The sequence below is a fragment of the Gossypium raimondii genome, chromosome 9 (assembly GCF_025698545.1).
Source record: "Gossypium raimondii isolate GPD5lz chromosome 9, ASM2569854v1, whole genome shotgun sequence".
Taxonomy (NCBI): Eukaryota; Viridiplantae; Streptophyta; class Magnoliopsida; order Malvales; family Malvaceae; genus Gossypium; species Gossypium raimondii.
The window spans coordinates 45,601,370-45,615,378 of NC_068573.1; the positions used below are offsets into that span (position 1 = coordinate 45,601,370).

The 14,009-nt window shown below is 33.2% G+C and overlaps 2 protein-coding genes and 1 long non-coding RNA gene across 4 annotated transcripts; 1 reads left to right on the top strand and 2 right to left on the bottom strand.

Annotated features, from left to right (window-relative positions):
* Positions 1–325: 325 nt before the first annotated feature.
* On the bottom strand, positions 326–1,663 carry LOC105800272 (36.4 kDa proline-rich protein). Its single transcript, XM_012631288.2, has one exon. The coding sequence runs from the start codon at positions 1,245–1,247 to the stop codon at positions 636–638; it is 612 nt and encodes a 203-aa protein (XP_012486742.1). The 5' UTR covers positions 1,248–1,663; the 3' UTR covers positions 326–635.
* Positions 1,664–1,804: 141 nt separating this feature from the next.
* On the bottom strand, positions 1,805–3,511 carry LOC105800273 (autophagy-related protein 8f). 2 transcript variants are annotated; one of them, XM_012631293.2, is made up of 6 exons: positions 3,385–3,511; positions 2,935–2,975; positions 2,733–2,788; positions 2,534–2,586; positions 2,217–2,335; positions 1,805–2,129 (listed from the first exon to the last, which is right to left on the bottom strand). In XM_012631293.2, exons 2-6 carry the CDS (start codon positions 2,969–2,971, stop codon positions 2,026–2,028), a joined length of 369 nt encoding a protein of 122 aa, XP_012486747.1. In that variant the 5' UTR covers positions 2,972–2,975; positions 3,385–3,511; the 3' UTR covers positions 1,805–2,025. The 2 variants fall into 2 exon arrangements, with proteins under 2 accessions (XP_012486747.1, XP_012486749.1); XM_012631295.2 differs by having other exon boundaries at positions 2,935–2,984; positions 3,385–3,424.
* A 1,050-nt stretch (positions 3,512–4,561) lies between these two features.
* On the top strand, positions 4,562–5,740 carry LOC105800275 (uncharacterized). Its single transcript, XR_008188515.1, has 3 exons — positions 4,562–5,188; positions 5,274–5,404; positions 5,607–5,740. It is a non-coding gene; the product is annotated as an uncharacterized LOC105800275 (long non-coding RNA).
* The last annotated feature ends 8,269 nt before the right edge of the window (positions 5,741–14,009 follow it).

The following is a 14,009-nucleotide window of genomic DNA, read 5'->3' on the forward strand; positions in this document are numbered from 1 at the left end:
ATCCATACCCTATCCTATAAAGGTGAATTTATCATCGCCATCAATCAAACCATGCATCAACAATTGTTCGCATTATGTCCTTTACTTATTTAACCAATTACTTAGAATATTTTAATTAACTATTCATTTATCTTGAATTAAATCATAATTGCATGAATGCAAATTATAAATTTCTGAAAAAAAAATACGTAAAATAATTAGTCTGATGGATAGTTTGGATGGGTTGTGCGTTTACTTGCGGTTAGTGTAAAAACAGCGGTAGTGGTAAGATTAGATACTATAGTGATACTGTAGCGTGAGACAAAAAGTAAGCTAAATGCACCGCACTGCACCCAATCGTCCATCTAAACCCACCCTGAGACAACTTAAAACAAGCAAGCATTAATCAGTCAATAATTAAGGATTGGATGACACTTAAAATGCAACCATAATACACTACAAAGTTCAACCCTTATAACCTTGAACGAAAACAATGCTTTAAACCTAATAATGGAAAAATGAACACATTATGTTCAATTTTTTTATCATCTTCTTTTGGGTGGTTAAAGAAACAAAGGGATGCCGAGGTGGCGGTGGCAACCATGCCTACTGAGGTCCATCGTCGATTGAGATGTTTATTTTGATGAATGTTGAAGTTAAAGAAGAGGACAAATAAAACCAGTAGGAGGGTTTTTTCCACAAGTTATTAAAGCTTGAAGAGCAAGGGGAATGAATATATTAATGTTTAGAAGCTTAAGTCTTATAGCAGTGCAAAGACAAACGGCGGCTTCGAGCTCAAGCAGACCTCCAAGAACCGGGCAGCAAGCATTTTCAACAGGGTTTCCTAAGCCAATGTGGCCCAATCCACCAAGCACGTCCACGCATAGTCCTAGTTTAAGAGCATTAACGGGGCAGGTCGGTTGGCTAGTTGGTGGAGCAGGAGAGCTACCTCCACCAGAAGGTGGTGGGATGGTAACAGGAGGGTTGGTAATGGGAGGAGATATTACAGGAGGGGTTGGTATTGGTGGCACAATAACAGGTGGCATTGGAGGCTTTTTGGATGGTGGCTCGACCATTGGACTGCCACCACCATGGTATGGTGGATGCTTGGGGGTTGGAGGGTTCAGGCGGGGAATTTTAGGGTGAGTTGGGAGATGGTATGGTGGAGAATGTGGCGGTCTACAAGGGACGGATGCATCAATAGGAGGCAATGCTATTAACATGAAAACCATTAAGACAAAAACCATGGCTGTAAATTTGGAACTCATGACTTGGGGTTCCAAAGATTATTCACCTTGAACTTCAACAAAAAAAACTATATATATACACACACATATCCATATAGCTGAATTTGATGTGGAATCCGTGACCGTGCCTAAAGAGTATCAAAGAACATGATAAAAATATTCTTCTTTTTTTTTAATGGAGGATTCCAGGACATCAAATTGTGAAATAAAATCAAAGATTTGGAGTAGTGTGGCTTGATTTGATAACTTCAATGCCTATCCGTGACTGTTGCTCAGTTTTTCAAACTTTCAAGTTCTCAGTTTTTCAAACTTTCAAGTTCCAATCCATGAATCCTGTTTTCATCTCTGTATCATTTATTTCAGTTTCACAATTCACAGATGCCTAATATATATATATACACGTATCAACATATTCGTTCTCGAATCCAATAAAAAACATACATAAACACATAAATCAAAAACAATCACAAGGCCCATCTCAGAAACAGAGCACAACTGATGCTCCTCGACGACATAGTTTACGAATATATCTATATGTATATATATCTTTCTGCAAGCAAAAGACTGAATTCAAGTGATGGATGATAAATAAAAGGAACTTTAACATTATGTGGAAATCTTAAAATTTATACACAATATATTCAGCTGTACACCATATGGTCACCATGTCTTTAAATAATACTAGCAATAACGAAATTACCGGCCCAAAGGCAATGGAAATGGTAAGGCTGGAGATAATACACGGGGTCGGTGAAATGAGGAAAGATAAAAGCCGCATCGGAAATGGATTTACCGGAGGCTACTGGGAGATCTGATCCCCGAATGTGTTCTCCCCGCTGTATGTAACATAAAGAAATCCATCTTCATCCTTTTTCTCTTCATATATGGCAGACATAATGGCACCTGCAAAAAGAAAAAACGAGTTTAGCCCTCTCTGAATCAGATAGAAAAGGTAAAGCATCGAGCACTGATGGGTGTAAGGATTATTACCAGTTGGAGGGAGAACATTGTCCACAAATATGAATATTGCCTTTTCAGCACTGAGTTTGATCCTTTTACGGATGACATATACGAATTGACCAACAGTCAAATCAGCTGGGACAAGGTACCTGCAAATTTCGGAATCACATACGTTCAAGGCAGTCAATTGCTACTAAAACACACGGATCATCGAAGCCATTGTGTTGGAGATGCAATGCGACGGAGATAGACAATTCAAACAAACTAAAACCGGATGCTGTTTTAACGGAATAAGTCAATGAATCCAGAGAATCTAAAGTCATGAATAAGATACAAGTGACGCTTACTTCTTCTTGTCTATGTTCGGTATATCACTTCTCTCCGCTTTCTCCACGATCACCTTCAACATAAAAGAAGATAATAAAGAAGTCAAGATCGGAATACTTATGATCACAAGCAAATATAGCGGCCTATGGCAAAAGTAGCACATATTAGATCAAAACTAACAATACATATCGAGATAGGAAGTAAAAGTCGGGTCGGTACCGGGATCCTATCAGGGTATTTCTCCCTAATCCTAGCAGCCTCTGCCCTCCTCTTCTCTGAAGCAATAATCAAACCAAAAAATATCAACAACTTCGAGAATATAAACGATTGATTTCCCCATACATACCATAATTCACATAGAAATTAAAACTAAATATATTTACACCATGTTCATAACAGAGTAAAAGAATCCAGTACATACCAAGATCATGCTCTTGCTTGAAGTAACTCTTTGCCATACTCCTGAAATTACTAAGCAAAAATTAAGTGAAAACACTTGCTTTTCAAGGAAAAAAATCCCCCCTTTTTACTTCTTTATGAATTTCCAAAGACTTTAAAAAGCTATGATTGTGGAAAACAAAGATAATATGACCATCAATTCATTCACAAAAAAGAAAAAGTTGAAAAATTAAAGATACAGAAAAAAGTAAAGTCCAAAGACAAATACAAGCAAATCCAAAACCACCCAAGTCTTATCCCTGATCACAGTGTTGTTTCCTTTGCACAATTGAAGAAAACAAAATCATATCTAAAAAGCCCCAAATTTCAACTAAAACTATCCTTTCAAATTACCCACACAAAAAAAAAAAGAAGAAATATTAAATATGGCTGAAACTGAAGAAATATACAAGGAAAACCGAGAAAGGCAAACCTTGTGAAGATGAACCCAAAGTCAAAAGAAATAGTTTTCTTTTTCTTGATCAAAAGAACTCTTCTAAGGCTTGAAGCTCGTGGCTTGGTTCACAAGATAAAATAAAAGTATAATGCCTTATTTGACCTCTAACTTTTCAGAAAAAGTCATTTTAGCCCTCAATTTAATTTTTCATCTTTTTCAACCTTAAACTTTTTTTTTTTACAAATTACTCCAATATGAATAGAAAAGTTAATATTTTTTAACTTTGCTGATGTTGCATACATATGAATTGTCATATAAATGACACATCAGCATTTAATTAATTTTAAATTTAAAATTCAAAAAATTATAAATACTATTTTTAAAGATTAAAATCATAAAAAATTAATTTTAGAAAATTAATTAAATACTAATGTATCATCTATGTGGCAATTTACATGTATGTCACCTTAGTAAAGTTAATAAATATTTTTTATCTATTTTGAGGTGATTTGATAAAAAATAAGTTTAAAAGTTAAAAAGATAAAATAATAATAAACAAAATGATCTTTTTAGGTTGAAGGGCCAAAAAAATTATACCTAAAATAAATATAATATAAGATTGGCCTTTCGGCTTTGTCCCTTTTCATCTTTTTCAGCCAAACTTGTGTATTTTATTTTAACTAAAAAGTAAAAGTTTTTTCTACCTAAATTTAATTTTAATCTATTTTTAGTCTATTTTGTAACTTTGTTAAGTAAATTAATATGTATATGTGTCATCTAATTTTAAGGAAATTATAAAATGCATTAAAATAAATAATTAAAGTCAAATTCGAGTATAAAGATGAACTAAAAAGAATTTAAATATAGAAGTCAAATTTAACTAAAATATATATTTTGGAAGGCCTAATAGATGATTTACACGTGGATTTATTTTTATTGGTTTTCGTTTAGGTATTAGCAAAGCCTTGTTGATTACGGTAAGAAGACAGATCATGTTCATCTGTCGCTATTTGTTTGGATAAGGTACAAAAGTATGTGAATCAAACGGCTAGTAGTATGATTATCATGGGACAATCACAAAAAAAGTGGGTCCCACTTAGTTCCTAATGGATAAACAAAGGAATATGCTACATTTGATTTGATTCACGGAAACTTTTTTTTTTAAATAAAGTCAGTTTAATATTTGGGCCTAAAAGACCAAATTGGAGAAGTTTACAACAACCCCAAAGGAAAAACGAAAGGAAAAACCAAATAATAGGAAAATAAAAAATAGAAAACCAAAAAAGCAAAAGGCCCCAAAATAAGAAATCGTCTTCTCATTTCTACAGTCTTCCAAGCTCTTTGCAAATCTGAACTCCCCAAAGAATAAATGGCTAAATCTTCTAAATTTCGGCAGAGAGTCAACCAGAAGAGGAAGCAAGTTTAGACAGACAACCAGATTACCAAATTTCTCAACCCAATCAACTTCACAGAAAAAGATTTATGGTGGTCTACTGAATCGTCGATCAAAATCAACCACTTTCAAGATTTTCAATGGCGCGTCTTCAACCCAGAACAAATCATCATCAGTTCTCAAACCTTCAACAACCATTGCATGCGCTGCCCCATTTCCTTCTAGCGCAACGAATTGAAATCAACAAGAAGAAAAATTCCTCGTCAAATTCTTTGCATCCCAGGTGAATGGTCTGGATTCCGAGTAATTTTCGCGTGTTTGTTGTATGTTCTGAATAACCAGCTTTGAATCACTCTCAAGAATGATGTTTGTGAATCCCAAATCTAATGCAAATTGGAGCCCATGCAGTACTGCAGTCGCTTCAACAATCACCACCGATCGGACCAGGTTATGCCCTTTAAACCTCGAACCCATTATAAAGCCTTCCTCGTTTCTTATGATGAAACCTAAAACTGCATTTTTTTTGCAACAGAAAGTCCCACATCGATATTAATTTTCACCCACCCTTACGGAGGGGGCATCCGTTTTACCATGGATCGCGATTTAGGATGTTTCAAAGTCAATGTGCTACCCCAATATTCCATACCAAAACCCCTAATGAAGGTAACAATTTCTTTTGTACTCTGCGTCTTTTTCTTATGGACATATTTGTTTCGAGAGAACCAAAGTGCCCAAATTGTAACAGCAATCTCATCTTTTCTGTTACTGGCTGAATTCTCCAAAAGCTAGTTCGACCACTCATTAAAATTTGAATTTGCCATTGAACTCGACCACTGAAAATTTAATTTGGACCAAAATTGTGCAGCAAACAAACAATTAAGAACAACATGCGTAGAGGATTCACAAAGCTGTCGGCAATGCGAACATTTGTTATCAGTGATCAATCTCCTAAAATGTAAGTTATGATAAGTAGGCACATAATTTTTCGTAAATTTCCAAATTAAGATGCAAATTTTTGAAGGACACATTAAGCTTCATATTTGATTGAATAGTTTTTGCTCATTTAAATCCACATTTGGGGGATCCAATAGCATCTTATATAAGCTTTTCATAGAATAGATGCCTGGTTTTTCGCTAAACCAAACTACTTTATCAGATTGATTAGTAATAGGAATAGGAAGACTCACAATTTGATCAGCTTCTTCCACTGTAAAGGTTGAATAAATGAGGTCTCTATTCCATCGATTAGGATTCTACAAAATCAAATCAGACACACATTCCATTCCAGCCACCATGCTTGTAGAAATAAGTCGTTGATCTTTCCCTAGCAACCAATAATCTTGCCATATTGACACAGATGTTCCAGATCCAATCCTCCATTTTAAACCAGAGCCTAAGAACCCTTTTGCACACCAGATACTTTTCCATACAAGCGATGGATTCACTCCTAGAGAAGCCTCCATCAAATTTGATCCATTAAAATGTTTAGCTTTAAGTAAACGCGCTGTTAGCAAACTCGGGTTTTCTAATTAGATGTCAGCCCTGCTTCGCTAGTAGTGCAATATTGAACTTAGACAAGTCTCGAAGCCCCATCCCTCCTCCTCTTTTGGTACAGACAACTCTTTCCACGAACACCAATGAAGACCTTTTCTTCCAGCTTTCTTTTGCCACCAAAAACGGGCTATGACAACTTCCAGTTCTTTGCAAACAGACGACGGTAGCAAGAAACAATTCATAGCATACAAAGGAATAGCCTGAAGCACAACTTTAATAAGAACTTCCCTCTCATCCATAGAAAGTAATCTCGAGCTCCAACTAGATACCCTATTGATTAACCTCTCTTTAAGCTCCTTAAAAGCCCTTTTCTTATTACGCCCTACCATTGCTGGAAGACCGAGATATTTTTCCGGATTAGTGCTCCAGTTAACCCCCAAAATTTGACACATCTCCTCTCATTTATTCTGATTGGCATTTGAGCTGAAGAAGACCCCAGACTTGTTGAAATTGATTTCTTAACCCGAACTCTAAGCATAAACCTCTAAATTTTCTTTAAGCACTTTAGCCCCATCAACTGTTGCATATCAAACAATAAGGCTATCATCGGTGAAAAACAAGTGGGTAACTTGATGAGCGTGCATATTTATACAAAAACCATTAAGAACACCCATTGTAGCTGCCATTCGAATAAGAGCAGGCAAATTTTCTCCACAAATAAGAAATAAATAGGGACTAATAGGGTCCCATTGACGAAGACCCCTTGACGGGAGAAACGGATTACCCACATCCCCATTCATAACCACAGAGAAAGAGACCGAAGTCACACAATGCATGACTTTCTCAACCCACTGATCGGATAAGCCTATCCTTTGAAGCATAACTTGCATAAAAAACTATTTAACCCGGTCATATGCCTTACTCATGTCAAGTTTTAAGGCAAATGATCCCTCTCTCCTTACCCGTTTTCTCTTTATTAAGTGCAAAATTTCATATGTTGCTATGATGTTGCCGGTAATAAGTCTTCTCGGAACAAAAGCACTTTGTGCTTCGTCAATGAAAATATGAAGGACCTTTGGAAGCCTATTCGCAAGCATCTTTGAAATAATTTTATATAAAATATTACAAAAACTAAGAGGCCTAAAATGAGTCATGAAACAAGGAGAACTAACCTTGGGGATTAAGACAATTATTGTACTGTTTATTTCAGCCATGTTATGAAGTCCATGCAACGTCTTAATGCAAAAATCTGCCACCATTTTACCCACAATATGCCAAAACCTTTGATAAAAAAGTGCCCCTAAACCGTCCTCCCCAGAAGCTTTTAAACACACCTAATCATAAGTAAAATCATTCTTAAGATCCTCGTTCATCAATTGGGATATACATGGCTCGACACCTTCCAAAACAGAATTTGGATTTCCAACACCTTTCGATGTAAATAAGTTATTAAAATAATTTGTGGCTAACACTAATAAATCAACATTGCTCTCATGAATATTACCTGCACCATCCATCAGCTCCTCCACCCTATTTCTTCATCGACGATCCGTTGCCGATTGATGAAAAAAATTTATGTTTCTATCCCCATTTTTTAGCCAATTCGCTCTGGCTTTCTGCTCCCAATAAAGCTCCTCCTTATCAGCCTCTATGTTAAGTGTCGGTTTAGTCTTCACAATTTCTCTCAATATTTCATCTGTGGAAATAGCTTCATTCAATTTAAGCAACTGTTGTTCCAAATATTTCCTCGTTAGAGACTCTGCTTTTTATTTTTCTGGAACCATTTCTCAAGGCCCACTTCCACCGCCTTTATTTTACTTAGAATATCACCCAAACTATTAGCCCAACTCCTACTAACCTCCATTTCACACGATTCCTCCAAAAGCTTCGTTGCTTCAAATCTAAAACGCCACTGCATTGGACGTTGATTTCCAAAATTTGAATTAAGCAACAAAGGACAATGATCTGAAAACACATGAGACAAATGAGATAACTTAAAATTTGAAAATAAATCCCACCAAGTCGAATTCGCAATACCTCTATCTAAGCATTCCCGAATATTATTAATTTTTGTACGACATTTTTTCCAAGTGAACCATTGTCCACTATAACCAAGATCGGTGAGAGAAAAATCTTCCATAACATTCCGAAATCTACACATTTGCCTTTCTCTCCCTGGAAGCCCCATTCTTTCTTTTCAGTTGAAAAGATAATTTCATTGAAATCCCCTATAACAAACCAAAAAATATGTGAGGAGTCATTCAATGCTCGTAACAGGTTCCAAGATGCTTCACGCATAGTCTCCTCTGGCGCTCTGTAAAACCCCGTACATCTCCAAGTTTTCCCCTCCAAGTCTTCATCAATCATAACATCGATGTGCCTTCGTGAAAAGATCGAAGAGTAATCTTACAATCACTGTTCCAACCTAAAGATAAACCCCACTTCTTCCATCCGAATCAATATCTTTTACATTAGGAAAACCACACTTACGCTTGACATTTTCCATATTACAACTCCGAAGCTTCATTTTAATTAAAAATACCACCTTGGGATTTATGTCTTTCAGCATATGCCGGAGACGATTAGCAGTTCGAGGCTTCTCCAAACCCCAAACATTCCAGCTTAGGAGTTTCATTACCCCCGGTTGGCCTGCTTAGCAAGGCCTGCCGATCTTTTAGTATTTTGTACCTGTAATGAAGTACTAAAAGTTTCATTCGAATCATCATTTCCAAAAACTCGTGAAACATTAAATTGTACGCGGGGTTGTTTAAGTCCATCACTATGCGTTATTGGACTACTCGCTTCCTCATGAGCTACCATTTCCTCGTCAAATCCATCATGATGTTGATCAATTTCCCAAAGTTTTAATGGGCCTAGAGCAAAAATAGACTTTCCTTTATCTTTTACAGAAACAAAATCTTTTAGGATAGAACCTTAATTCTCGCCTTTATTCACTGAATTTGATTTTAAAATCCCCACATTCTTTTTTCCCCCATTGACATTGTGTTGCCAAAAATAGAAGGTTCCCCTCATCGTCTTCCACTAACCATTTGCACTTCCATGAAAGATTCTTCCTTTGTTGAGCACGCAGAGAAATATCCCAATTAAAGACATATTCTGACTGTGGCTGAATAGCTCTAAACGGGCAAAAACTTTCACCATGTCCTAATTTGCCACATAGAAAGCAAAATAGAGTCAATTTTTCATAGTCAAAATGAACATAAATTGATTCACCATTTTTCAACGCAATCTTCTTATTTCTCTTAAGAGGCTTTCAAAAATCCACCCTCACCCTAATTCTCATGATGCGTTTATATCCCAGTTGAGTTGCAACAGTGTCATACTCAATAAATTCCCCTATAAAATTTCCCAACTGATGAGCAACAGTATTTGCCATAAAACCAAGAGGGAGGTCATGTATTAGTAGCCAATAATCCACTCAATGTAATTGAACAATTAAAGGATCCTCTCCCGTCTTCAACCGATGTAGAATTAGTAAATGGGAATTAAAATTCCATGGCCCATTCTTCATAACTCTCTCCACATCCACTTCATAATAAAAATGAAATAAATATCTCTCTCTTCCTAGATTTGAGATTGAAACACCCCCTATTGGATGCCAAACACTTGCCAAAGTCGATCGCATTGCTTGAAAATACACAACATTGGAAGTAAGAAATACTCCCACTAAACAGTTCACATACGAGATCTCTTGAATAGTCTCTTCCACCTTCAGTTGAATGATTTCTTCCTCTTCATCATCCAGTGAAAGACCTGCAATTGAATCTTCCATTTTCTTCTTACGGAAAAAGACAAGTAGGTTACCCAAAATGGGAAACTAAAGAAAATAAAAACAGGAAATAGTCCAAAAGAAAAAGCGTGTCAAAAAACAGATAATATATTGAATGAAAAGAATAATACGAAATATATTTTTTTATGTTAATTTCATAAGAATTCATTTCATAAGCCAAAATGATTTTTCTTTTGAAAAATAGTTTATCCTGATTTTTATATAAAATTAATTAAAATAATTATATTATTAATATTTTTATTTATAAACAATATTAAAATATAATATAAAACATTATAATTTTAATACTAATAATATATTTAATCATGTAATAACTTATTATTTTAATAAAATTTAGTATTAGTAATGTTTTTAAATTTTAAGTAACATCTTAAATATTTTATTAAAATTTTAAAATTTAATAATAAATATACATTTAATTTTATAAATATTTAATATTAAAATTTTAGGGTGTTTGGTTGAAAAACTTGTAGAAGGAGCTTCATTTGTACCAAAATTTAAAAAATCTAGAAATAAATTTTCTTGTTTTGGTAAATATATTAAAGAATTTCAAAATTTTAAATTTGTAAGTAATTTCAGGAGATAATTTTAATAGCTAATATTCTTTCTTTCAAATCCCTATAATTTTAATAGCTAATATTCTTTTTTCAAATTCCTTTGGGTAGTTTTTCAAAAGGTTTATATGTTACAAAAGCCGTTAAAAATGCAAAAAGAAGAAGAAATAATCTCCTGTATTAAATTTGCACTCAATTAAGCCATTGTCATTAATTAAAATAATCAATTAAGTCCTTCTCTTAATGGTTTTCGTCATTGACCACGACTACCGCTAAAATTAAATTCGCAGACCAATCAGATAGTGACATATGATAGCTTTTAGTTTAGTCTAATATTCTTCTCATAAAAAATATTAAAAATCGGATAAATTATAAAAAAAATATAAGAAAAATTATTAAATAATAAAATATTAAAATTGATATAAACTTATAAAATTATAAAAATATAATAAAATATAAAAATTATAAAAGTAATAAAACATACTTAAAATTTTTAAAATTTTATAAAATGTATTAAAATTTTATAAAAATCATAAAAATTATAAAAAAAGTTATAAAAGTATTAAATTTGATATAAACTCATAAAATGATTAAAAATCATAAAAAAAAAAAACTTAAACTGGACCAGATCAATTGATTGGATTGAGACCAAAATTGGTAAGGGTATCAGTCTGAAGAAAGCCATTAGATTAGTTAACTTGAGAACTGAAAGATTTGAATTGATTTTTTTCTTAATTTTTTTTAATTGAACAAGATGAATCAATTGAACAGATAAACTGGTAGCTTGATTGGTTCAACCACTGGGCCGGTTCTAGAAACCTTGGTCAAAATATTTCATTTTGTTACGTGCTAATAGTTGGTCAATACAATTTTTGTTTGATAAACAAATATTAAAAAATAAAAAATCAGTTCAACAACCTGGTGTAACAACCCAATTTTTAGTGGTATCGGAAACAGTGATTTGGGATCACTAAATCCGACAAGTAAGCTTGAAAATTTAATAAATTAATAATTATGGGTCCAGTGTGAATTTAGAAGAATTTTTGAATTAGTGAATTTTGTAATTTAGTGAATTTTGTGATTTAAAAAGAATTTAATTGGTAAATTGGGTCTAAAACAAGGTATTGAGACCTCAAATTCATAAGTCAAGCCATAAATATTTTTATAAATATTTATGGAGTGTCATTGAGTTAGTATAAAAGTTTCGTTAGAAAATTTTAACGTTCGGGTAGTCAATTAATTAAAAAGGACTACATTGAAAATAGTGCAAATTTTGTCAAATTGTGATTAAATAGTTTAAGTGACTAATAAGGAGGGATTTAAAAGAAATTAGGCCTAAAGTATATGGGCTGGACGTTTTGGGCAATAAAATAAGGAGAAATAAGGGCAAAATTGAAAATTTTGTAAATTAAACATATAAAATAAAGACAAAATTGAAAAATCTAGAGATATAATCATTTTTCTTCAGCCAAAACGCCATAGGAGAGAGTTTTCAAGCTGGTTCTTCATATTTTTCATCATGTAAGTTCAATTCTTGCTTTTTCTTTGTAATTTTCATGTTTTGTTACTTTTACAATTAAGTCCAACTATTGAATTCATTTGTTTTGATTCTATGAATGATTTTGAAAGTTACCATGAGTGAGTACTGGAATTTTATGATGAATTATCATAGATTTGAAGCTTTAATTTTATTATATTATGATTTTATTAAGTGATTTTAATAGAAAATTATTTTAGGACTTAATTGTGAAAAAACTAGGAATTGGGGTTTTGTACTGAAATTATGAATATAAAAGGCTGTATAATAGCCTAAAATTATTAGATAAAGTGTTAATTGAGGAAAAATTAGTTCAATTAAAGTGTTAATTGAGTAGGGACTAGATTGTAAAAACTGTAAGTTTTGGGGTAAAAGTGTAATTTCAAAAATTGAAGGGTATAAATTGTCAAGTGAATTAGTATTGAGTTAGATGCTAATAAATGGAAAAGTTTATATTATAGATCGGGAATCTGAAGATAAATGCAGAAAAGAGAAAGTATCAAAATAGTCTTTGAACTTTTACAAATCCTACAAATTGGCCCAGGTAAGTTCATACGGCTGAATTTTTATAATTAATTGTTAATGTGGGAATTATATATTGTATCAATTCGTATATTGTTATTGAATTATGATTATGGTAAAAATGAGAAAAAAAACGAGATTGTTAGTTTAAATTAAGGGATACGCAGGATTGAGTACATACGTTCTGTAATTTGTGATGAATTGACGAATAAGCCCATGGTGAATCCATGGAAAGTTGTGAAAAGTAGGTATGGTGTTTCAGTGAAGAAAACCATACTGAGTTGTGAAAAGTAGGTATGGTATTTCAGTGAAGGAAACCATACTGAGTTATAGCATTGTAAAATATTCAAGCAAATCGTGGCACCGGGTAAACGATGTACTCAAATCCGTAAGACGATCCTTAATTTGACAAGTATTTGTAAGTGCAATTGAAGCTAAATGTTGGAATATAAGTTGATATTTGATATTGAGCTCAATTGAGTCAATTCATTGTTTGAGATTGTTGTTGGCAGGAAATGTTGCATTATACTTTGAAATTTCATGAATGCTATGGTATGTTATTTTATATGAATGTTATTAAACTGAGATAATTGTGAAAATAAAAATGTTTGAATAAAAGTTCTAATTTTGTGGAACATTGGATTGAGTACTTTCGTTCAGTGACTCATACGCATTGACGGAAAAGACCATGGTTGGACCATGGCAATATGTGATATGTGATTTCCTCATAAGATCATACTCGAGATATGGCATCGGTGTGATATATGCTTCCATGTAAGACCATGGCTGGGCTATGGCTTCGGTGTGTGATATGTGATTATGTGCAAGACCATAGTTATACTATGGCATTTTAAAAAAACGAAGTACTCAATTCCGTAACCGTTTCCTAAATTGATTAAGAAAAGGAAGAATTAGTGAAATTATATATTGTACAATTGTTATAAAATGTTCGGTAAGAATTATTTTCTATGCCTATGAACTTACTAAGCTTACATAAGCTTACTCCTGCGTGATTAATGTTCTTTGTAGATTGATGTGAAATCGGTGGATTGGATTAACACATCAGGGCACACTATCCAGATTACTTCGGTAAATTTTATTGTGCATCTTAAGGTTTATATGGCATGTATAGGGTTTAATTGAAAGAAAGTGAAGGTGTTATAAACTTAGTTATCAACATTTTCCACTAAAACAGTTTTTGGACAGCAGCATTGACATGATTTTGAAAAATCACCAAAAATGGTGAAAATTGAATTAGAAGCTGAGTGAGATATGAAATTAAAGCTGAATGAGTCTATTTTCACATGAAAGAAATAGAGTAAGCAAAAGAGTTGTATATTTTTAGATATT

Excerpts from the sequence above, each read along its gene's own strand:
- LOC105800272 (XM_012631288.2), bottom strand. The coding sequence starts at position 1,247 with ATGAGTTCCAAATTTACAGCCATGGTTTTTGTCTTAATGGTTTTCATG.
- LOC105800273 (XM_012631293.2), bottom strand. The coding sequence starts at position 2,971 with ATGGCAAAGAGTTACTTCAAGCAAGAGCATGATCTTG. Across the intron at positions 2,336-2,533 it reads CCGAACATAGACAAGAAGAA|GTACCTTGTCCCAGCTGATT; the intron begins GTAAGCGTCACT and ends CGAAATTTGCAG. Across the intron at positions 2,130-2,216 it reads CAATGTTCTCCCTCCAACTG|GTGCCATTATGTCTGCCATA; the intron begins GTAATAATCCTT and ends TTCTTTTTGCAG.